Genomic DNA, 26,346 nt, shown 5'->3' with positions numbered 1-26,346 from the left:
ATGACACCATCGCTGTGATTAAGCGGATCCTGGAGGATGTTGGTGTAACCAGGGGTGCTAGCGCTGAGTTTATTATTGAGTGCACATCCCTGGTTTTGAAAGAAAACCTGTTTTTATTCAAGAATACTTTATACCGACAATGCAAGGGGACCAGCATGGGCGCAACCTGTGCCCCAAGTTTGGCATGTGCTTATGTTGGTTTCTTTGAATTGGGACATATATTTAATGAGGCTGCACCATTTTATGAAAATGTGTCACATTGGCACAGGTTCATTGACGATATTTGGTTTATTTGGTCAGGATCAGATGAGGAATTACAAGAATTCTTATCCTGGTTTAATCTGGAAGATATTAAGTTAAAATAAACTGAATATCATAGTAACAATTTGGTGAGCTTTCTAGATTTAAATATTAAGCATGAAGGGGGTAAGTTGTTTGTGGAACTTTAATCCAAACCAACTGATAAAAACACTCTCCTTCACTATTCCAGCCACCACCCGAGATCACAAAAGGACAACATTCCCTTTGGGCAGTTTCTTCGGCTCCAAAGAAACTGCTCCACGTTAGATGACTTTTATAAACATTCCGAGGTGCTGAAACTCAAACTCAAGGAAAGAGGGTATCCCAAAAAGTTGATTAATCACTCATTTAAGAGAGCAAGATTTTACAACAGGGAAAGCATGCTGGAAAATACCAACTCCAATTGCAGTAAGAACACGAAACATAAAGTTGTCTTCGTGAGTCCATTTTCCAGCATCAGCAACAACATTAAGAATATCATTAACTCCAACTGGTCTCTTTTAAATAACAATGAACCCACCAAATTAGAACGCCCCATTTTCGCATTTAAACGTAATGAAAATCTGCGGAACAATTTAGTTCATACATATCAAGAACCAGAAAATAGCAGACAACTTAACTTAATGGGTGAGCAAGCTACAGGCAACTATAGATGCGGGTCCTGTAGTTGTTGTGACCAATGTGCTGTAGGAAAAAGCTTCACATTTAATAAGCAAACCTTTACACCTAGAGACCTTAACAACTGCAGGAGCAAAAATGTAATTTATTTATTGAAATGCCCATGTGGCCTGGGTTATGTCGCTGAAACGGGTCGCGAATTCAGGACCCGTTCGACTGAGCATAAATCTGCAATTAAAAACAAAAAGCTCAATGCCCCCCTAGTAGAGCATTTCATTTCATTAAACCATACCGATGACACAATGACATGGTTTATTTTAGAAAGAATTACAGGCAGCAAACGAGGTGGGGATATGACCACAAAAACGTAAATTTAGAGAACAATGGTTCATATCTGTCCTTAATACCGCTAGAACAGGCCTGAATACCAAAGAGGAGAGGACACGTTTGATTAATTAATGATATTGAGACCTCACCCAAATTGGCCTGTATGGTATAGATTTTTATGATACTGTGAGCAATATTGCATAGCACCAGAGAGTTATTTCATTAAGATTTTATTAAGATTTCTTTCAGATGTTATAATATAGGGCCTGCAGGGAACATAACCTGTAAAATTTCAGTCGTGTTTCCAATTCATACATTATTTTGGCAGCAGTGGGGTGACATATTAGGCTTTAAGTAGGTTCATCTTACATATGCATTCACATCGCCACACGGGTCAGCTGTCCGGCCAGCTCTCCTATTTGGTCACAAGTATTGCATGTGTCCTTAGCTATTTCATCACTAAGATACTAGTATTCCCCACATACACGATGGTTCCCACTGATTTACATGAACAAAGAGAGGAGGACCCCACACAGACTTGTAAGGGACTGGGGGGAAGAGATTACCGTCAAAAAGCAGAAACGTCCCAATTGAAAAATGGATATCTGAAAGTATATCCAAGTTCGGTATTGCTACTGAGGGTATATAACTATAGACAGCATGCCCAAAAAATATAGGCGGGAAAGGCAAAGATATCACAGGACATGGGGGACAAAAGTTCATTAGGTGTGTATCAGGCTAAAACAATATCTGGGGCAAATCACAACACAGAATGATTCAGGCTATAAACATATATAGGGCATATAGTAACACATGTATGGTAAAACTCTTGTATCAATGAAATTTTTATTTTCAAAAAACAATTCGCACAATCAATATAATTCATGTACACAATTTAAAAAAAACAAATTAAAAAACATGTTCAATTTGAGCAATTATTACTCATGTTAAAAACATTTTTGGCTTCTATACAACATAATTAAAAAATGAAAAGAATCACAAAGGTCGACGCGGCGTTTCGGTTTTTTTCTTTGAACACCTTCTTCAGGACTGATTCTAGACAGTTAAGAAACACAGAATTACCATCCATTGTCACATTGCTACATCATAATACAACCCTATCTCTGATTTGCATTATACATATAATCATAGTTGCATTTACTTTTTTTCTTTTTACATCTTGCCCAGACATGTTGGCCCATCATTTTTTACATTTAAAGACTGTTATTTACATGGTATCGTATCATCGACATCTATTCACTTATCTTACATTACACCACCCTTCAACTTTGTTTGCCTTTCCCTTGGAATGTAATATTCCACTGCTGTTCATTTACTTATGAAAACTTACTCTAACGTCAGCCTACCTTGTTCCAGAAAAGTAAAAGTGGCTCTGCTGGAGGGTACTGACTATCCAAGAAGGAAAGAGTCACCATCTGCCGTAATCAATTAACAGGTGTGATACATCTAAATAAAAGATATTTTATTTTAAATTTTATTTTTGCTGTAGTAATACCTGGTTGTTAGTAATTCCCAGATAGGTTTTGCCATCGTTCCCTACCTCTTTCAGTTGGGTATTGGACCAATGTTCATGACAAAGCCAACTATATTGATAGGCGGGCTTCAGGCCGTGTGTCTGGACCTAGGGACATAGATTTTACCCTTAGTGTTTATAATTACATAGATTATCCTTCATCTATTATTACAGATGTAAGTGACCATATACCTGTTGGTCTGTACTATTCTTGTTGGATATTGCTGCCAGGAGGAGCCACCGTAATGATTGTCAATGAGGCGGTTCTCTACCTGCAAAAAACAATTAATCACTCACTTGTTCAGTATTCGATGTATACTACAATCAACTTCGCTTTCATCACATCCCTTACCAGAATAATAGAGATTCAAACAACGCTGTTATCTTGATCCTCTTCTGTCTGATTGAAGAGCAGCGTGCAACATATCACTTGACGTAAGGGATGTGATGAAAGCGAAGTTGATTGTAGTATACATCGAATACTGAACAAGTGAGTGATTAATTGTTTTTTGCAGGTAGAGAACCGCCTCATTGACAATCATTACGGTGGCTCCTCCTGGCAGCAATATCCAACAAGAATAGTACAGACCAACAGGTATATGGTCACTTACATCTGTAATAATAGATGAAGGATAATCTATGTAATTATAAACACTAAGGGTAAAATCTATGTCCCTAGGTCCAGACACACGGCCTGAAGCCCGCCTATCAATATAGTTGGCTTTGTCATGAACATTGGTCCAATACCCAACTGAAAGAGGTAGGGAACGATGGCAAAACCTATCTGGGAATTACTAACAACCAGGTATTACTACAGCAAAAATAAAATTAAAAATAAAATATCTTTTATTTAGATGTATCACACCTGTTAATTGATTACGGCAGATGGTGACTCTTTCCTTCTTGGATAGTCAGTACCCTCCAGCAGAGCCACTTTTACTTTTCTGGAACAAGGTAGGCTGACGTTAGAGTAAGTTTTCATAAGTAAATGAACAGCAGTGGAATATTACATTCCAAGGGAAAGGCAAACAAAGTTGAAGGGTGGTGTAATGTAAGATAAGTGAATAGATGTCGATGATACGATACCATGTAAATAACAGTCTTTAAACGTAAAAAATGATGGGCCAACATGTCTGGGCAAGATGTAAAAAGAAAAAAAGTAAATGCAACTATGATTATATGTATAATGCAAATCAGAGATAGGGTTGTATTATGATGTAGCAATGTGACAATGGATGGTAATTCTGTGTTTCTTAACTGTCTAGAATCAGTCCTAAAGAAGGTGTTCAAAGAAAAAAAACGAAACGCCGTGTCGACCTTTGTGATTCTTTTCATTTTTTAATTATGTTGTATAGAAGCCAAAAATGTTTTTAACATGAGTAATAATTGCTCAAATTGAACATGTTTTTTAATTTGTTTTTTTAAAATTGTGTACATGAATTATATTGATTGTGCGAATTGTTTTTTGAAAATAAAAATTTCATTGATACAAGAGTTTTACCATACATGTGTTACTATATGCCCTATATATGTTTATAGCCTGAATCATTCTGTGTTGTGATTTGCCCCAGATATTGTTTTAGCCTGATACACACCTAATGAACTTTTGTCCCCCATGTCCTGTGATATCTTTGCCTTTCCCGCCTATATTTTTTGGGCATGCTGTCTATAGTTATATACCCTCAGTAGCAATACCGAACTTGGATATACTTTCAGATATCCATTTTTCAATTGGGACGTTTCTGCTTTTTGACGGTAATCCCACTGATTTACAACCACAGGAAATTAAATAGGATAGACTGTCCGGCTAGTTCACCTATTTAGCTTTATGTACAACATGGGTCTGTAGATATAGGTGTTTGCCGTTGACCATAGAGAAATGAGTATCCTCTTCTCTCTATATATACACAATGTTTCCTACCATTCTAACACCATGGAGAACTAAACAAGAAAAAGATTTGCAACATACGGTTCCCAATGATTTATATTTAAACAATACAATAAAATAAAACAAGATAAAGAATTATGACATTCGGTACTCTATGACTTTAAATGTTCGATTATAGAACAATACACAGATGTGCAGCATTTGATTTACCCCAATGCTGGTGTGCGAATGTATATTTCCTGCAAATAGAGAGTTTATGGTAGCCGCATAAATGAGCAGGATTACGGTAATTCTAATGCGGGCAAAACGTAAGGGCGCACAGTGCTTTGTTAATCATGACGCGCTGTACGCAACGGTTTAAACCCAGGTGTGTCCTATTATCCACTCACCCTGGGTACATAAAGGGCTTTTTGTAAACAGGAGTCCTTTTACTTTGCCGGAATTCTTACCCACCGCGGTACCCCACGTTGGACAGTTATCAGGTATGCGATACTATTAGCTTGCGTAAAGCAAAGATCTGTACGAATATTAATGTTTTTTTTTTAATACTATTGATTTACTATATTTAGGTTCACCGTAACTGGGGACCGCTCAAACTCCTACAAGCAGCGTAGAACGTCCATTTACACGTCATTGGACAATTTGCAGAAATCCATTGCGCACTGGGATAACAGGCCAGCCTTTGATACATCTGATCGGGACAAAGTATTACTTTAAAAGGTATACATCATCTCGGCAATCATTGAAATGGAATCAAAACGTTTAAACAATTGGATTTAAAATTGCAAACATATCTGTATGCATTCCTTTTATTTTTAGAATTTTAATATCAGCTCTCCCTATGGGATCAGGAGTGGTTTGCATATTGGCACACTTAATGAATATATTGTAAAATGGAGGATTTATCGTGATGTCAACATCGATATAAGGTACATACCCTTTCCACAATGGTTTTTTCATGTAGGGTATCAAGGGGATGTGGGCTCACTATACTCCGCCATCTAGTTGTTGTCCAGAATTGTAGTCTCTATTTTTTTTTTTCGTGGCCCAGATGGGCTTCGACATACTTCCATTTGGTGTCCTTCTTGACTTCGACGTGCTTTCTCCGGAAGCTCCCACCTTAGGTCGACATCTTCAGATTCTTTTTTTCCGCCGTTGGGTCTGGATCATTACCAAAGGAGTTCCAGACTTTTGGAAGAGGAATCAAAGAATAGAGAAGAAAATCGACGGAAATCAAGGTTTCAGCAACACCTTACTACAGGTCAGGTAACCGGGATGACGAGGGAGAAGGTTTTCGGCCGAGATCTCACAGTTAAACGGAGAATGTGCTCGCAGGGGGCACCCTGAGCGCTGGGATGGACAAAACACCTTTCAAGTTTTGCACCAATTGCCACCACAAATATGCCCAGAAGGACCAGCATCCAGTCTGCAACCTCTGCCTGTCGCTCGACCACAACAGCGAGGACTGCAACGCGTGCTCGGCATTCACAACCATGACCCTCAGAGTAAGAGAGAGGCAGAGAAGGGTGAACCACACCATACAGAGTGGAGAAGTGTGGCTCACTGGTTAGAGGAGGCAGACCCTGATGCAGAGGTCAGACCCGGGACCAGGGTTCAATTCCCGACGCGGCCGGGTCTTGAGCTCAAAATGTCCACGGACTCGATAATTCTCGCCTCGTGCCTACTCGAATCATGGGTTCACACTCTGCAACTCTGGGCAATAGCTTGCTTAATCTCCACTCCGGCCCCACTGTGATGGGATGCCTGGTCTTCACCTTGGGGATGCCCAGTAGGGGTTATCTCGCAGGGAAAGCCAGGACGGGTTTCCAAAGCAAGCGCTAAGAGACCTGTCGGTGATTTGGCGCTATATAAATCGAAATTAACATAACATAACAGGGGCAGGGGCCATCTCTATCGCTCCGAGACTTGGGCCTCTCCAGTGGAGAGGAGGATAACATCGCTGAAGGACCAGAGGACTGCCCGGTCATCGAGTTCCAAAAGAAGACATCGAATCAGGTAAGGGAGTCGGTGACCCCCTAGATACTCGAGCGACACTCGAAAGGGTGAAGCTAAAGCCCCGAGTGACACTCGCAGGAGTGAAGCAAAGTCCTCAAAGGGAGCATTACCGCCGAAACACTCAACTAAGGCAACAGCAACCAAGGATAATCAGCCCAGTGGATCCTTCGAAAAGTACTCCCAGACGGCGAAAGCCCATGGAAAGTCTAGGTCGTCGAAGGTTGCCCTCGAAAAGGACACCTCGGCACCGAGAAAAGAAGGGCCAACATCTACTTCAACGTCAACGGCCTCGAAGCGAAGCGCTCCAACGCTCAATGCCGAACATGCTGCCGAGATGGAAAGGAAGGAGAGGAGGCTAGAGGCCGAAATGGTGACCATCCTGCAGTGGAAAAGGGATTGCCACGAAAAGATGAGCCAATACACCATCCCGCCGAAACGTGCTCTTGAAGACGAACGAGACAACAAGGACGCCGAACCTCCAAAAAACGCCTGAACCAGTCGTGGAACAGGAGGAAGAAGCCCTGTATTATTTAGAGGGCGAAGGCGACGAGGATCAGCAGTCCTACCGGGACTCAACGTCCTCGGAGGCACAAGACTTGAAATGATATCATCTCAAACGCCTGAAGAAGGGGTAGACACATTCCCTTCGAGGCCTTCACCGCCAGACGACATACGGATCTACAATATGGTCGTCCAAAAGGCTACACAAACGTATGGGGTAAAGATGGAGGAGGCAAAGCCCAAGTTATGTTTTCTCCGGGAAACTCTACTGCCTCAACAAACTAGGAGCCAGTTCCCGCCCATGCTCCCTAGTGTGCTGGACCAAGAAAGAGATGCCTTTAAAGAACCAGCAGTATGCAAAGCTGTGACACCAAGAATGAAAAAAAAGTATAAGCATTCCTCAAAGGACCCTGCATACATCCAAGGGTCAGTACCAGCAGATTCCATAATCACAGCAACAGCTAGGAAAACAGACCATGTACCCACTAATGCTGGAACACCTCCAGACAAGGAGAGTAAAAGGATGGATCTCACAGGGAGAAAGGTGGAGAGAAATGCAGCAATCCATTGGCGCATCGCATACTCCAGCGCCCTGATCAACAGGCACGCATACCAGCACTGGGAGGAAGTGGGACAACTCCTAAAGCATCTACCAGACCAGTACCAACAAAGAGCGGCTCACCTGGTAGAGGAGGGCAAAAGCATGGCGAACACTTGTTTGAAATCGGCCTTGGATGCTGCAGAGACGTCCAGCAGACTAATGATGATAGGAGTGACCGAGAAAAGACATGCATGGCTCAGAATTTCTAGATTCAAGCCAGAGGTGCGAAACAACATCCTGAACACACCTTTTATCGGAGAGCAACTGTTTGGCACACCAGTTGACGACAAGTTAACACAGCTCAAGAAGGACAACGAGACAGCAAGGTCCATGGGAGCGCTGCAGTTCAGAGGGATGAGAAGGGGTACACCCACAAGAAGACCAGGTGGTAGGGGGGGCAATGTGCCTACCACATCGCACCAAACATTCCAGCAAGGCTATCAAAGGAACAACCAAGGCCAGCAGCAACAGGGACAGCAGCACCAGAACTGGCAGTACCTGCCCCTGGGCCAGTCCTTTCGGGGGCACGCAAATGGATGAAGACAGACACGAAGAGCCTTCCTCCAAGGGACTTCACCATGAAGCTAACACCCACCCTAGCAACACCTCGGAGTAGGCAAAAAGACATAGAAAAAAGCAGCAACTGGACGTTCCATGACAAACAGTACCTCGAACAGACAACACCAGTCGGGGGCAGAATAAGAGACTTGATCCAGGAGTGGAGGAAGGTCACAACAGACAAATGGATACTAAACATCATACAATTTGGATACTGTATAGAGCTAGAAAGACAACCTCCAAACAGAAAACCAAGAAGCAAGGCACACTCAGCAAAGGAACTCTCGCTCTTGCGAAGAACTACTCAGCAAGGAGGCGATAGAGATAGTACCACACAACCAAAGGAGCAAGGGGGTTTACTCAACTTACTTCCTCGTACCAAAGGTGGACGAAACACTAAGACCTATCGTAGATCTAACGTTCTTGAATAAATTCATAAGGACTCAGAGATTTAAAATGACTTCCCTACAAGAGGTAATATCACAGATACAACAAGGGGATTACATGGCAACTATAGATATAAAGGATGCGTACTTACATATCCCCATCAACCACAAACACAAACGCCTACTAAGGTTTGTGATCAACCAAAGTCACTACCAGTTCACAGTACTGGCATTCGAGCTCAAATTTGCACCAAGGGTGTTTACAAAATGCCTAGCAGCTGTTGCAGCACACCTACGATGGCAAGGAATACACGTATATCCCTATCTCGATGACTGGCTCGTAAAGGCAAGTTCGTACAGCCAAGGCAAACAACACATCCAGCAGGTCATACTGACACTGATGCAACTGGGTTTCTCAATCCATTGGGAAACATCGTCAGCAGAATCAGAGCAAATAAAGATACAGCAAAGCATACCCATAGATTCCCCCTTGATCTCTGCACTGCTTTCAGCCTTTCCATCCCATGCGCCTTGATGCCTCTGGGCAAAGTTTGCGCAATACAAAACTTATTTCATTCATTCATTCATTAGGGGCGGAGATCGACACCATTCAGGCTAAAGTGTTCCCCAGCAGGAAGAGAACATTGGCGATACTGAAGGAAACTCGTCATTACCTCAAGGGGCAAGTTCTGACAGTGTGGACGGTAAGCAAGCTGATGGGAATGATGGTGTCATGCATTCACCTAGTCCAAAATATTCGACTCCACATGAGACAATTCCAGGAATGGATACAGCAGCAATGGTCACGGGCAACAGGGAGTCGGGAAGAGCTAGTGGTTGTCCCACATGCAGTGCATCAGGAAATAGCGTGGTGGAACAAGGAAAACATATCACAGGGGAAACCATTCACACAACCAACTCCAAAAGTGACCATCACAACGGACGCCTCCCAGCTGGGGTGGGGTGCGCACATGAACAAGCTGAAGGTGAGGGGGCTATGGTCGCAACAGGATGCGGTCAAGCACATCAACTACATGGAACTAAAAACAGTGTTCCTGGCCTTAAAAGCCTTTCAGAAGGAGCTGTACGGAAACAGGGTATTGATCCCAACAGACAACGCCGCAGCCATGTTCTACATCAACAAACAAGGAGGAACACAATCAGTAGCACTATCAGGGCTAGCACAGGAAATATGGACTGGGCCATTCCACTAAAAATAGACCTACTAGCAATACATCTCCCAGGGAAGGACAATGTGGATGCAGACAGACTCAGCAGGCAGACGTCAGCATCCCACAAATGGGAGATCGACCAACAGGAAATACAGAAAGTATTCCGGAAGTGGGGTACACCACAATAGGCCTATTTGCCACACACCAATATGCAAAATGCCAGCACTTCGCAACCAGACCATCGGTCACAAGGGAATGCGCTGTGAATACATTGGACAAAGACATTTGCATACGGTTTTCCCTCGATACCGCTGATACACAGGGTACTCAGCAAATGCAGGATCAGCAACATGTTGCTGATACTAATAGCACCTCGGAAGGCCAGACAGTCATGGTTCTCACAAATAGTATTGATGGCGCATGCACCAGCACACAGATTCTCAAAACAAAGGAACCTGTTAACAATGCAGAACGGAAGGGTGCTACACCCAGAGCCAGAGACCCTCAGCCTAGCGGCATGACTCCTGAAGAGAGTTTGCACTCCTCAAACTACCAGCGAGCACAATGGCAGTGCTCAGGGAGGCAAGAAGACCTACCACAAGGAAATGCTACGTACAAAATGGAAAAGATTCTCCAAATGGTGCATTAGGGAGAAACTGCAAAGGAAAATCACAAAGGAGTCAACAGTACCAAAATACTTACAACATCTACTGCAAAGTAAACAAAGCTACACATCCCTAAGGGTACACATAGCGGCGATAGTGGCTTACACAAGACGAGAAACAGGGAAAAGTTTCTTCACTTCCCAAGTAGTAAAAAGATTTCTAGAAGGAGCGAAGAGAATTGCACCTCCAAACAGAATGCCAGCACTAGCATGGAACCTCAACGTATTGCTAACTCAATTGACAAAGGCACCATTTGAGACGATTCACTAGGCTACACTGCACCTGCTCACGCTAAAGACGGCCTTCTTAGTGGCTATCACATCACTACGAAGAGTAAGTGAGTTGCAGGCGCAAACACTTCAAGAGGCCTATCTGCAGATACACAGTGATAGGATTGTAATGAGAACAGACCCAAACTTCATGCCAAAGGTGGTGTCTTGATTCCACATCAACCAAATAATCCAAATACCTAGTTTTTTCCCAAAAACCAACCACAAGCACAGAAAGAGGGCTGCACACACTGGACGCCAGGAGGGCTGTGATGCACTATATAGAAAGGACAAAGGAGTGCAGAAAGACAAAGCAACTCTTTGTTTCCTTCGCCAGACGTTTTTGGGGACGACCAGTTACCAAAAATACCATTGCACGGTGGATTGCACAAACTACACAACTATGCCACAAAGAAGCAGGACAACTGTTACAGGGAGCAGCTCATGCTCATTCAACAAGGAAGAAAGGAGCAACGATTGCGTTTCTAGCCAACACACCAATTTAAGACATTTGCCAAGCTGCAACATGGTCTTCAGTGCACACGTTCACTAAGCACTACTGTGTAGATATCCAAATGAACAAAGAAGCGCAAGTGGGACAGAAGGTCTTCCAACACAGGTTCAGTAACCAGTGCTCATCTTCCACCCAGCCATCACAATAAGGACAAACCGCTACAAAGTCTATGCACAGCATAGTGAATCCAGGAGGATTCACGCTGCAAAACATATAGTGGATTCACTACGTCGACGTCACTAAGGACACCAAATGGTGGTATGTTGACGCCCACCTCATCCACAAAAAAAAAAGAGAAAAGAGACTACAATTCCGGACCTAACCACTAGATGGCGGAATAATGCACATCATAGTAAATCCAGAAAGTCTTCAAGCTGCAAAACTACACCGACAGGTAAGAAACTACACAATTGTTTGCTTTTTCGACCATCCAGTTTTGGACTTTTTTACTGTGGGTGAGTCTCAATACACGTTTCTCACCCAGGGTAATCACATGGCAAGTGGACTGCGCATAGGTACTACTCAGTGTCCGCCCTTTAAGGTAATGCTGTGGTGACGTAGTAAGGATTAGGAGCACTTGGCTGTTACACATAAACATATGTGGACACACGTTCACACACGTGTGCTGGGGTGCTTGGGACATTACAGCCACAGGTAACTATGCATGGGTAGCCTGTCGCAGAGAGGACTTTACAGGGCTAGATATTGACATGGGGGTAGGCATTATAATGTCAGTTTACACTCATAGGTAAAGTCAGTGCGGTTTACTTTTTTGTCTGCAATGACACTTTATATATACATCGGTGGAAAACTACAATAAAGTGTAGTTTCACTCCCCGTTGGCCTACAAAGTCCAGTGACATATCAAAATGGTGTGGAACATGTGTGACATAATCAAACCTAAGAGTTCCAAAAAGGTATCTGCATATTTTATGGGTCATCCAGAGCGGGGTTTCCTTGGTCACTCAGCCGTCCCATCTCATGCGTCTTTCTTCCACACCATTATCACAATTTGTATGGCCGGCAACAGCGATTCCCTTACCCCCATAAAGATAGTGTGAGTATGGCCTTTTGATGAACTGTGTGTGTTCCAACGCGTATGTGGGGTGGTCCCTCTCTCCGAATGCCCATTTGTTCACTACTAACAAATAGGCTGCCCTGTAATAGGCCACAAGGTCCAGCAGGGAAATGCCGCCACTGTATTGGTTGCATTTTAGCTTTCCCAATGCTATCCTAGGGGGTTTCCCTCCCCAGAGCTTCTTCTGGAATTGGGTGGTAGGTATTTTGCAAAACATATAAAAATGTTGGAAGCATTGTCCTTTTGAAGAGCACCGCCAGAGGTAGTGATGCCCATCGTTCCGCGTCTAAGCGGAATTCCCCAAGCACCTTATAAATGTTTCCCTCTAGCGCCAGCGGCTTATCCAGCGTAACGTAAATACCTAAATATTTTATCCCAGTTGGTGCGACCTGTAGTTGGCTTGGGTAGACAGCGTGCTCGACATACTGCCCTGCCGGATAAATACATGACTTTTCCCAATTAATTCTGTACCCTGTGTTTGCCATATTCCTTGCAGCTCGTCATAATATTTGGGAGTGTCGTTTCGGGGTTTGTGACTTACAACAGTATGTCGTCGGCGTACAAAGAGATACGCTCATAGAGGTCATCATTGTCCTCCACATGAAAACTAGTTATGTATGGATGCGCTCGGATGACACATGCAACGGGTTCCAAAATCATAGCGAAAAGCAAAGGGGACAGGGGACAACCCTGTCTAGTGCCCTTTTCTATTGTGAATGTCCGAAACGTCACCCCATTGACCGGATCACCTGAAGAAGAACATTGTATGGTGCATCCATGGTGGCCGGTGTGGGGGGATCTGTCCCCTGCAGGACTTTAGCGAATTTGTCCACCTTCCCCTGTTTCCGTGTTTTAGGGTCTTTGTCTCGCGCCATTGGTACCCACGTTTCTCAGTCCCGGATTCTGTAACCGCACCGCTGATTTTCACCTTTCGAATTCTGTCAGGGAGCCCAGCTCCGGCTGTAGATTCAGGGTCTTGCCTTCCCTTATTAGTATTGTTCGTTAGCGCACTATGTGGCACCCCAGGGCCAGCCAGCTTAGTCCACTAGTCTCTTCTTGGCTGTCCCTCTCAAATCTTATTTCCCGGCACGGACACTCCCTGTGCCTGCTGGTAGCACCCGTCATCTTCTGCCAGGTGAGTTCACTGCACCACTGTCACACTGCCCAGGCCAGTTTCTCTGGTCTCAGGATGGGCTTGCGCCCCAGCAGTTGCTTCTCGGGGGTCTTTAGGCGCCTAACTGTGGTGGGTGTTATCCCCACTTCACCGGGACCACCCTACCTCTTTAAGGGCCTTTATATGTGTTTCTTGGCCTCTCACAGGACCGCACAGCCACCTGGTCTCTCCTGCCTCTCAGTGGAAGGTGGGGAGTCACATGTGTCTTCAAAACTGTTCTCCTCAGTCCACTCGGCGTGTCCTGGGCATCAGGTCATGCATGTGTTGCTGATCCCCTCCCCATCCGCCCCCCCCCCCCCGGTGTCACGTTTGCAGTGTTCCACACCAAGCGGGGGCAGTGCGGCTTGCCTCAGCCTCCTCTCCCCTCCTACCGTGTCAGCTTTTGTCGCTGCACCGCTATCAGCGCGCCAAGGTCCGGTCCGACACCTCACCCGGGCCTACTTCTCTTGCTCCTGTGCACTGCTGTGCCTCGGCCCAATGTACGTGGTCGCTCGGCACTCCGCTATGCACTCTCTCCGTCTGGGTGCTCCCCTCCCTTGACCAACAGCTGCCTTCATCCTCTTGACTTTGGAGGTCGGGAGGGATCGCGCCCCGTCCCCCGCCTTTCACCGCCGCCACTCACCCCCACCTCCTCCTCCCCCCCCGGGTGCTCTTCCAGCGGTCTGCAGACGAATGCCGCCGGACCGAGGCCGTCACGCGCCGCTAGCCTCCCGTACACATTTGTTGCGGCGGCCCGGTCCTCAAGGAGGCGGGGGGGAGAAAATAGAACCTCGGCTCCGACAGCCCTCCGGGTGTTCTCAGTGTCTCCGTGTCTTCCCCAATCACACAGCTCGGCACCTCCGCCTCAGGCTGTCCTCCGTATCTCGCGCTACGACATTTCTCTCGGCGCCATCTTGCCTTCCAGGCGAGGTCTTCTCTGCACGTCGGTTCCCCGGCTACAGTGGAGCAACACGGGCGCTAACGTCCCTCTCTACTGGCGCACTGTGTACCTGTTAGAACTGGCTATTTCTGGTAGGCTAAGGCTGACGCCAAAGCCAGGCAGAAACCACCATTCTAGTCAGGGCAAGGGAGTCACACGCCAAGATAACCCCTGCTCACCCCCTTGGTAGCTTGGCACGAGCAGTAAGGCTAAACTCGGAAGCAATGTGTAAAGCATTTGCGCCAGCACACAACAGCAACAACATCCTAGGCACACCACAAAAGGAACTCCACACAAGGTTATAGGAAAATAACTTTTGTATTGTCAAAATCACATCAGATAGAAATCACACATGTACATTGTGCCAACTGGCACGGGCAATATTCACCAGGGATTATTTACAAGACAGGGCCACATGGGCCACTGTCAGAATCAACACTTTTAGAAATAGAAATACTGTCAGAAATTAGAATAAAAGGATATAAAATCACTGTAGCACAAATTAGCAAGAATAGCACACAACCAGTAACTACTGGTAACAGGTAAGTACCACCTACGCAACCCTAACCACCTTAGGAGAATATCACGCAGAGGACCAGGACCTCCCTAGGACCACCTGTACTGGAAAGAACAACCAACTAAGAATAAAATACATTTAGGGGTATCAGCAAGAACACATTACACATGATGCATCAAACATTCAGAGGTGTAGGGAAGGAAAAACACATGATGCATCAACCAACACATTCAGAGGTGTAAAATCAAGGAAGACACATGATGCATAAAAACATTCAGAGGTGTAAGATCAAGGTGCGTAATCATATTAAATGCATTACATTTCCTAGCACCATATCACATTGCACAAAACTCACATTAGGCAATTACCATCACATAGATAATCACATTGCGCCTAAATAAAATCACATACCAGCCCCCATCTAATTAAAGGACTAAAGAGCCCTGTGTCCAGAATGTCAGGGCGCGCTGCCAATGCAGCGCCAGTCAGGGGTGCGCCACTGGCGCAAAACCTAAACGTTGCAGGTGCCCACTACGTGCTGGGCACCTGGGAAGATCACAAGACCTAAACGGTGCAGCTGCCCACTAATTGCTGGGCAGCTGTGAATCAAAAACTGCGACAGGGTCCTCTCTGACCCTAGGACAGAACTGTGCCAACTGTTGGAGCCACACAGGCTCTGCCACAACACTGCGCAGAACATTGGAGCCACACAGGCTCTGAAACTGCACATAGTCAAACGTTGGAGCCACTCAGGCTCTAAAACAAATATGCCCCATGGAGCCCTCAGGCTCTGAAAGCAACTGTGCCCCCTAGAGCCTGAGGCTCTAAACACAAAATTGGCCCGTCGTGGGAGCCTTGCAGGGCTCAGAACAAACAATGCCCCTGAGCCTCTCTGGGCGGTGGGGTCCCTCACGGGGGACCCGGGAACACGTGGGGCACCTTGAGCCTCTCGGGGCTCTGAGCAAAGATGGCGCCGCTTTGTTGGAGTCCCCCTCCTGGGGACTCAAAAGGACAATGGCCCCTGGAGCCCTCGTGGGCTCGAAATCAGTAAAAATGCCCCATAAGCCCTCGTAGGCTTCACAAGCACAAGGCGCACGAGATCGCGCTACTGGGGGGGGGCGGACACCGGCAATGTGTCCCGACGCCCCCCTCTCCTCACAGAAACATCCCTGACTCACCAGGACTTCGCCTCCACTTGGCGCTCTCTCCTCCCCCGCCCTCCCCTCTGCTGCGCTACTCACCAGCTGCTTCTCCGGGGCGGGGGTGTGCACCAAGCTTCACCCGGTCCCTTCCTGATCGGCGCGGGGCTCCCTCCTCGCAGGCTGCATTCCCGGTCTCCCTCTCCACACGGGAGACCGGCAACGAAGAAGAAAACAGGCTTCCTTGGGGTGGATCAATGAGGTCGCGGCTCCACGGACGAGCCTCCCTGACGTCACAGCTTCTGCGGGCAATGCAGCAAATCGGAGCGCGGCTCTCGGGGACAGGCCTACGGCAAAGGCCAATCAGAGCACGGCTCCTGTCGACGAATGACCAATCAGGTCGCGGCCCCTTCGTTTCTTTCTCCGCGGCTTCTGGTCAATTTCAGGCCCCGGGCCGCGGCGGTGAGAACACGGGGCAATGCCGGGTGGGCACCGGCTTTAAATAATTACTCAAATCGTGGTGGGCAGTCGATCGGGGCATAAAAGCGCTACTAAGCGCTCGGGGCAAGAAATCTCAGCGCGTCCAGCGCTATAAGCGAAATAAAGCGCTCCTTAGCGCTAAAGGGCAAGAACAGGCACCCTCAAGCGCCAGGATTAAAATTAAAGCGCTATCAGCGCTAAGAATCAAACTACAGCGCTCCCAACGCTATAAGGAAATCTAAAGTTCAGCAAAGTCCTTCAGGAAGGTGAAGCAAAGGGGACCCAGTAAAAGGTCTCCAGAGTCCAGGAAAATAGCAGGAATCCAGGGCAAAGCAAAGTCCCCCTATCAGCCCAGGCAAGGCAGAAGGGTCCCCCAGAAGTCCTCCAGGTATCCAGGGGCTGGGCAGGGCCCAGGGATTCCCCTGGGCCCAAGCAGCAGCACGCCCCTGGCAGATTCAAGTTAGAAACAAGAACCTTTTGGAAGGGGACACAGCCCCTTTTTATACTATAAAATCCTTTGTCTAAGGCAGTGTGAGAACCAGCTAGAACTGGTTACAGGGAACTCCTTTCAGTGTGAGGGGCAGAGGCGACAGCCACCCAGCGGGAGGTGGGGCCAGCATTGTGGCAAGCAGGCACAGCCTCATTCACTCCCAGGTGCCATCTCCTCCCACTTCCCTGGCAGCAGATGCAGCCTTTCATCCACGGGCTGACTCAGACAACCTCCTGGGGGCTCCCCAGCCCCTGTCATCCTCAAACCAGACAGTCAATCCACAAGCAGGCCCAGGCACTCCTGGGCCAGGCTCACCAGCCAATCACACGCCAGGCACAAATCACACAAATATGCCAACTTCTAAAAGTGGCACTTCTACACTAGACACAATCATGCCGCATACACCATTATGCAGCATTCAATCTCACGAGTTCGCACATATCAAACTCGACCCTGCACTCCCCACACATCAGGAACTACCATGGGCATACATATTCCCCATTCATTCCTATGGGAGGGCAGGTCACTCACCACACATACACAGAGAGCTCACGCACTTTACACTGTACCACAGTGAAAAAGTGCGCAAAGGCCTAAAATCACCAACACCAGGTTCCAGAAACAGGCTAGGAAAAAGCAAAAAGTTTCGGGGTGAACCTGCCAAAAAGGGCCAGGTCCAACAGTACCCCTAAACTCGGGTCGGGAGTGCAGGGCTCTAGGATGGGTATGAGCTCTGGATTATCTCCGAATCAGTTTCGGGGTTGCGGAGCTCCGGCAGGACACGTTGTGTCCGCCATGTTGCTGGCCACGCCCCCCTGGACCATACTTTGTTGTGCATAGAGAGACACGTGCCTGCAAGAGTATCCTGGTGTACCAGTTGTCAAATGTCCACCAAATAATCATCTCCAACAATGGAATTTATCTGGCCCGTGGTCTTAGAATGTAGACTACGCTCTAGTCGCCCCCCCCCCCAATTACCGTTTTGCCCCCTGTTTTTAACACGTCCTCACATGCCTTACAGTACAATTCAAGGTCATCAGTGTTCAGGCCATACACTGCCACCATTTTGATATTCTGCCCTCTGACATGTCCATCTACTAATATGTATCTGCCTTCTGGGTCTGTTCGGGTATTTGTGGTGATGCACCCCAGTTCCCTACGGATCGTTACTCCCCCTGAGTAGTTCAAGTATGTTGCTGCATATGTGTGTTTCCATCACCATGAGTGTAGCTTAGTCAGTGATGCAGTTGTGAGGGGAGTCTCCTGCAGGAAACACTCATAAATGTTATGTTTAAGTAAAAAGGATTGCACTAGACGTGCCTTTCTTTGGTCATGTAACCCACAAATGTTCCAGGTGAGGAACAAAATTGGCATCATGTCCAAGCTTGCAATATACCTTTCAGTGTATCTATATTCACTGTTATGTTTGAAGACTGGGTTATGACTTTTTTAATCTTACCTGTCAACTAACTCATAGCAAATATACCTGAGAACTGTGCTGGACTCACGTATGAGCTAGGTTGTACCCTAGTGTAGCAAACATTTATCGACTCTTGGCAACCCACCAACTAAACTTTAAAAAGTGTTCCCGTCATTCCCCCCACACCAACCCCCCAATCAGGTTGTGGTCCCATGCTCTCCCCTACACCCCAACCTACTAACATATTGGTGCATAAGAAAGCGGGAATTCACCCCTGGGGCACAAGTCATCACAGGCGAACACCTTCACCGGAAACAGTAAGGTGGCCAATCAGTTAGGTGCTCTGTGGACTCCCACTGCAACCATAGTTCTGCAATAATGTTGAAATGAGGAACTGACGTTTCATGATGTCTTGTTGGGGAGCACAACCGGGTCAATATTAAACTGAAGCAGTTACTCTATTCAGTCTAATCCAGGGCCTGAAGTATGTATGTCAGTGGGGGTACTGCTCTCCCTGGTTAATCATTGCCACTCAGAGTGTCACTTTCTATCCCTCTGGATGGTGATGAGCCTGTGTGTTTCGGGTATGTGAGGTGTTTATCAAATTTCAGCACCAACTTCACATCCACAAAGTTTTGCTTCCCTTCATTAGTTACACGTAGTTTCGTCGGGTAGAGAAGTGTGTAAGGAACTTCTGCCTTCTGCTGCAAATGCTTCCCCGGGAGAAATTCTCTTTGAGCCGCCTGCACACCGGCGGTGAAGTCAGGGTAGAAGGCTAGTATATTTCCTTGGTGTTGGATACTGCCTCGTTCCCGTGCTAGCCGCGGGATCATTTCCCGGCCCCTGTAATTTAATATTCATGCTATGATAGGCCTGGGTGTGGCCCCCATAGTGGGTTTGGGTCCCAATAAACAGTGGGATCTCTCCACTATGAACACTGCAGATAGGTCTGTGCCGAACAATTCTTTTATAAGGGTTTCCAGATATTTTTCCATTGTCGACATGGTGGTTGTTTCCGGCACCCCGCGATGCACACATTATTATTGCGAGAGCGTGCCTCAAGGTCCTCATTCTTGGGTCTTATGATCGAGAGGACCTTTTCTATTTGAAGCATCTGCTCATTGGTATCTACCTGGAATTCATGAACATCGTCCTCTCTGTTTTTCAGAACGTCTATGCGAGTTTCTTGATACAGCGGGCAGATTAGGCATCTATTTTCCCCTCAATGGTCTTAAGGCTAGACTGCAAATCCGGTAGTATGGTGCGAAGGTCCATGTCTGTCTAGCCAGCTTCCTCTCTTGGTGCTGTGTCGATGTCCTGTTGTGTCTCTGCCTCCATGTGTCTCGTCTGCCTTTTGTTGTCGAAGTTAAGTTTGGTCTTCTTGGCATCTCCTTTTCCCATTTTTAATTTTATTTCCTTCCAACTAGTTTCGGAGAGAGAAAAGGCTGCGGCGAAGTGGCCCCTTCGTTGTGGATGTTGAGCGATGTCTGGCTTATTTTCACACCTCTGTGCCAGTGTATCTTCTGCACTGGGCTGCATTATTTGGTGAATTAGCTGCTCTGTTTCTGTGGGTATCTAGCAAGGGGAAAAGTATTGTGCGCAATCGTCCGCATACCTCGCCTGTATAAGAATGCAGTCTAGACACACTAGTGGTATGTGTCTCTGCACCGTAGGGGTAACAAAGTCTCTGACCAGGCCCCCGCAGGTGGGTGCAGGTGAAGCAGCGCTAGGCCTCGGCAGGTCCACGATTTTTATCCCGGGTCAGCTGGCGCCACCCGGGTGCCTTTGGTTGTACCTGTTGGTCTAGGTCTCGAGGCGGCTGCCTCTGTCTCCAACCTCGCGGGCCGGCCCCCTGCCAGAGTCGCCATGCACCACACACCGATGCAGGCTCCAGCCCCCCTCCGCCTCATTCAATGACGTTCTGGGTCAGCACAGCGCATTGTCGCCGCCGCAGCCCCAGGCCGACACGACCACGCAGACCAGGGCTGGAGCCGGTACGTCAGACTCCAGTCGCAATGCTGAGAGAGGGGGAGGGCCTAACCAGGTACGCAACTTTTCCTCTGTGATTCTCGGTGCCAGTGGTTATTCCTGACGTTTCAGTTGCTGGCGCTGTGGATCACCACAGGGCACCACAGATAATTGAATGCTCTAAGTGCGCTGCATCTTGCTGCATGGCTGGGCCACGCCCCCTAAACTCAGGGTATATTTGATGCCATAGTACAAAGGTCCTGCGATGACTCCATATGCATAGACCAAGTCCATAGGGCGACCCTGGGAGGAGGTCTAGGTTCCGAGGGTCCTCAGGACATCTTGCTATGTCACCACTTTTATGAGCACAAAAAGAGAATCTGATGGGCATGCAAGAAAAGGTTGTAAAATTTCATATAATGAAGTCAAACTTCAAATATTTTAAGACCTCTCTACCATCGTGTTACAGAAGAGGAAGGATTTCAAGCTGACCTTCTTAATTAAGAAAGGATTCTGATAGTGGGGGTACCCATTTCATATTATTTTGAATGGAAAAAAAGGGTTTGAGTAGATAAGTCCTTCTTGGAAGCCTGTACCCTACTAGAGTTGTCTGCACTGCATCAGAAGGTGTGGGAGGACTGCCAGCTGCCTTGCTCTAACTGAAGAGAACCAAATGGAAGCAGATTCTGCGCATCGCTCCTTGTTATTTCCAAAGAGAGATATTATGTTATGTATATTTGTAAAATGCAATGGATGTGGGCAAGAAGGACTTCTGCGGAGCAGAGGTGTCTGTATGGGTGGTGTAAGGAGATGCAACTGTTCAGGCAGGTAGGGCCTGAGTTGTGTAGTACCTCAAATGTGTGTGTGAGGAGTTAGAGTTGAGCACATTTGTGTACCGGGAGCCAGTATATTTTCATTGAGATGAGTGTGATGTGAGGCGGTAGAGGATGAGTCTGGCTGATGATGTCTGGATGGTTTGTAGACTTCTAGTGAGTTGTTTGGTGATCCTGGCATAGACGTTGTTCCCATACTCATAATTGCTGGTGACTAGGGAGTGAGTGAAAATTTTTCTAGTGTTGCTTTGGAGGCTTTTGCAGATCATCCTCAGCATCTTCAGGGTGTGGAATCAGGATGCAATGATGTGCGTTTATGTCCAGTCCAGGCATGGGGTCTGGGTATGAATCCGAGTTCAGCCAGCCGCCAGTTGGAGGCCCATGGTAAGATGTTCTTACCAAAGATCACTACAAGCCAGTCCCAAAAACTATGGAAGAAGAGGATATATATGAATAGTCAAATTCAGGCACTTGAAAAGGATAGGGTTAATTGCTCATTCCGAAAACGTAACAACTGATTCTGTGCCTTGCAAACTCTAGACTAGACGGGCACAGATGCCATATAGTAGAAGTCAGAGGCAAAGATGATGTTATGTGCACATCAGAGCGGCTTCTCTGCTATGGCAGAGGAGTGTCTCCCCCCCACCTGCCTGGTACAATGATCTTAATTCAGATCAAAATATTGTTTTGTCCTGTAGCCGAATCGTGGAGGGTGGGGCCACAGCACTGCAGCAGGGGAGAAGGAGTGGTGGGCCCTGATTTTAGTGCGCATGGCGGTTTGGCCAGCCAAACTGTCATGCGCACTGACATCTCTCAAACCCAGCTGTGCTGCTGGGTGGAGAGATCAGCAGGTACAGACTCCCAGCTCCTGAGGGAGTGCTAAATCAGTGTGCTCCGCCCAATCCCTACGCTGCTCTCATGGTAAGAGCAGCACCGGGATTTGCTGAAGGGGAAGCTGGGAGCTTCAGCCTGTGCCAGCGGGGAAGCCCAGGGAGCAGCACAACGAGGAGAAGACCAGCAGGTACTTTTTTCTTTTTTCAAATTAATTCAGCCCCCTCGCCTTGCCCTGCGCTACTCCCTACTCTTTACGTGCTGCCTCACCAAATTTCCCTTACACTAGCCGCTACTGGTCCAGATTTAAATCTGAGAAAGTGAATTGTTTTCATGGCTTCTGCAGCAATTTATACAAGAAGGAACCTTCTGACGTGGCCCAATGAAGGGAGCACCTTGAGAGTGCTAATCTCACTGAGATCTCCACAGAAGACTTCTTGTGAATATCTCAAAATTCCTTTAGTAAAAGAAGAAATCTTATCAGCAATAATCAATTTACCCCACTCCAAAGCCCAGGGTCTATATGACAACTCAGCTCTGGTCTACAAAAGGGTCAGTACTCATTTGCTCCTTCTTTTGGTGGATCTCTATCACAAGACTATTGCTGAGAAAAAAGGTGATGCCCTTGATGACAGAGTATTATTGATTCTTAAACCAAGTATCCCTCCAACCACTGTGCCTCTTATAGGCTGATTGCTTTACAAAATGTTGATGCAAAAATACTGACAGAAATAGTAGTAACTATATTACTGAGAATATTCAATGGAAGTGGTGAATCAGCCAGCCTCTAATTTGGGGACACAGACTAGAGAAAAAACTAAACATAGATGTACCAGGGAGGAAGGAATATGGTCCTGATCACCATAGATAGATTGGGACTTCATGGATGATGCCCTTCATGAAATTAGCCTGGAGGAAAGTGTCCTGGATGGATCGTGGAGGGGTAGTGTACCCCAGAAGTGAAGATTCAAGTTAATGGTAGGCTCTTGCGGTGGCTGCACATCAGGTTGACCAGATGAAGATGTCTCCTCTCGATGCTTTTAATTGCTCTCACCCGAGAACCTCTGGCATAAAAGATTGGGGCTAATGTGCTCATCTAAGACGTGTCAAGAGGAAGTTGAATGGAAACTTACTTCATTTGCGGGTAGTATTTTTATACTTTTAACAGATTCCATCAATTTCTTGCCCCCACTTTTCACATAACTCACAGAATACAACATGGTGTCAGAGTTTAAAATTAACCGGAGCAAGTCTTGAGGGCCTAAACGTATCATTTTGGCTTTAAAATAACAAATCTCATTAGGATTGGCTAAACACAATTGAATATTTGAGGATAGACTGCTGCTACTCGGACTAGCAAAGCGTGCAGACTATGCCTGTGTAGCCTGTCCGGTGGAAAAGTTGCTCCCAAGCATGAGGCAGAGGAGAACTCGAAGAACCAGTTGTATCACTTCCTGTTTCAGCTCCAGGTCCATAAAAGCTGAAGAAGCCTGTTATGCCAAGTCAGTACAAGTCAGTAGCCTCAATCTCTTGACTACCGCTGACCGCCGGCAGGCAGCCTGGTAAACCAAGTCTTAGTGTTCAAAAGTTCACCCGAGTCTGCTGGACCTGGGAGAGTACTCTGAGTGCAGTTTGGTCGCCCAAGACAGACACTAGTCTTCACCAAAGGAAACTGCTTGTTTCACTGTGACCGGAGACTAGTAGCCTATTGGCAACTGGACTTTTCCTATACCCACGAGGACTTGAAGGGACATTAATCCCCATGGGCAAAGTTGATCCACCAGGACCATGGACCGAGGAGTAGCCTCAGGAAGGTCCTGCGTTGACTGCATAGCATCCTTAGCTTCTTTAGCATCCTGTATCTCTTGCATACTTCTACATTGAAGTTTATGGCAGTTCTCCTAAAAAGCTTGAAAGAAGACTTGCGTCTTTGGTGACAAGGTAACTGCCCTACAAATCCTTACTGGCACCTTTGACTGCGTTCTTGCCAGAGTTAGCCCCAAGCGGACAAGAGTAGTCGAGCACAACTTTGTAAAGGTTTTACAAAATTTTCGCTAACCGCAGCATTTGCCAATGCTGGTTGATGATTTGAGTGAAAAGCCGTGATGAATATTTTACCTAAAAAGCTATAAACCCTCCAGTGGATTTTGTTCATTTGAATTTTTTGTGTTGTATGACTTTCTTATTTCATTGTTTTGGTACTTCTAATTGCTGTAAACTTGTTCCTTTGTTTAAGCCTTACTACTCGAAAACCCACATCTACCCAGGGTTGAGCTGAAGGTTGTACAAACGAGCCTGACTGGACCCAAGATGGTATTGTGAGTCTATTACACAGAGAGGTATCACAGTTACAACATATAATACACTACTTTCCTCACTGTAGATCACTGAAAAGGCTACTGTACGACCATATCACAGTGGTGATGCAGCATCTGTATTGGTTGTTGTTGGAAAGAGCATAGGTCAAAGCTGTGTGTGTTGCAAAAACAGCTTCTAGCTATAGCCCCTTAGTTTGTTAACTCCATGCTCACTCATTGTGTGTCCGCTCAAACCCTTCATTGAGCAAATGCCTTGCTGCGTGAAATACCCAATTTTGCAAAATGTTTTACCATCCATATTTTGCTGATGGATATCTCTACCGTGGGTATTACAAACAACTTCAAGCCAGTTAAAAGTTTGTAGAATCCTGTGAAGACCGTTATGTTCATGCTGCAATTGAGTGCTCACATGCCTTAGCTAGAGAACACCACATTTGGTCACAAGGGGTTTTATCAATATACATTAACCGAACTGAATGACTTTTGTTGTTTTACCAGTTTGAAGTACCAAGAGACAGGTTTGTGTTGTATTTTGCGTTATAGGTCTCGAATTCCTTCTTTTGGTGACCTGTGAGTACTTTGCAGAGGTAATCATTTTTCATGGTTCAAATTTTGTACAGCAATGGTGAACAGAATATTAATATTGCTTTGATGTCTGTAGAAGAACACTTTGTCTGAAGAAATAATGATGGCTTCAGTTTTAGCTTCATGTTGTATATTTTTTGTTTATTATAATTTCTCCAACTGCTGTTATTGAGTGTGGAAAACAATTTACTTCTATAATGTTGCTTGCTCAGTCTTTGGACTGGACAGATTATATGTCCTAATAGTTGCTGATTCCTTTCCTCTGTAGGTGGCACAAATGAAATAATTAAATGTCCAGCGAACCTTTATGAAGAGATTTCAAAGGAGCATCCCACAATAAGTAAACTATTGGAAGAAATTCCCGGGTCTCGAGGAGTCCTCATGTTTTCCAGAAGCTGGGCTGTCGATATTGGAATACCGGAGAACAAGAATGTTGTGTGTGATGCTCTCTTGATAACTTTAGATGCTTATCCAACCCTCTACACCATCTATCATGATCATAATCATTTATTTAATATTATGAAGGAATATTCAAGATCTGTGGCTTATAGACTTAAACAAAAGATAGTAAATGTTGGAGGTTACACTGGAAAGGTCTGTGTAATTCCAAAACCTTTTAATCTTTATGGAGTGAGCAACTTTCCAAATGTTGAAGGTATAGATCAAGATGTAGATAGGGGTGATACTCTGAAAGTGGAGTATCCTGACTCCTATAGGATAACTCAAACTGTAAATGATCTGCGGAAGGCCCTTGTGATAGTCTTGCTTAATTTCAGATCCCTTCTAAGTGACCAGCTTGGCTGCGAAGTTTTCAATTTACTCACCATCAAACAGTATGAAATCCTTTCCAAGAATGTTCGAAAGTCTAGGAAGCTGTTTATCCATGGATTGCCAGGAACTGGAAAGACGGTGATGGCCATGAAGATAATCGAGAGAATAAAGAATGTTTATAACTGCGGTTCAGAACAAATCCTATATGTCTGTGAAAACCAGCCTCTTCGAAAATACATAAAGTAAGAATTTCGTTATCTGATATCTAGGTGCAGAATTTAGATATGGTATATGTGTTATTGTGATGCCAAGCAGTATGCAGAGTGAAGACCCTTTATTTATTACAAGAGGAAACACCATTGCGTAACACATGTTCATAGCTGCGGTGCCAACTGAGAGGAATTTTGAGTCTTTGAGCATTACAACATTGCATTAGGGAGATTAGAGAGAAATATCATAGTCGAAATATCGACC

General features: G+C 46.0%; 1 protein-coding gene across 1 annotated transcript in view; it reads left to right on the top strand.

The window, feature by feature from the left end:
* Window positions 1-26,346, top strand: part of LOC144822283 (schlafen family member 13-like) — a 102,105-nt gene that overhangs the window by 64,818 nt on the left and 10,941 nt on the right. Inside the window, exon 4 of the mRNA XM_078679612.1 lies at window positions 25,370-26,114. Coding sequence (XP_078535738.1) covers window positions 25,370-26,114 — 745 coding nt within the window. The remainder of the gene's footprint in view (window positions 1-25,369; window positions 26,115-26,346) is intronic.

The sequence above is a fragment of the Lissotriton helveticus genome, chromosome 3_1, assembly GCF_964261635.1.
Source record: "Lissotriton helveticus chromosome 3_1, aLisHel1.1, whole genome shotgun sequence".
NCBI lineage: Eukaryota > Metazoa > Chordata > Amphibia > Caudata > Salamandridae > Lissotriton > Lissotriton helveticus.
Note: the sequence above shows the minus strand (reverse complement) of the source record. Positions and strands in the feature narration are given on the sequence as shown.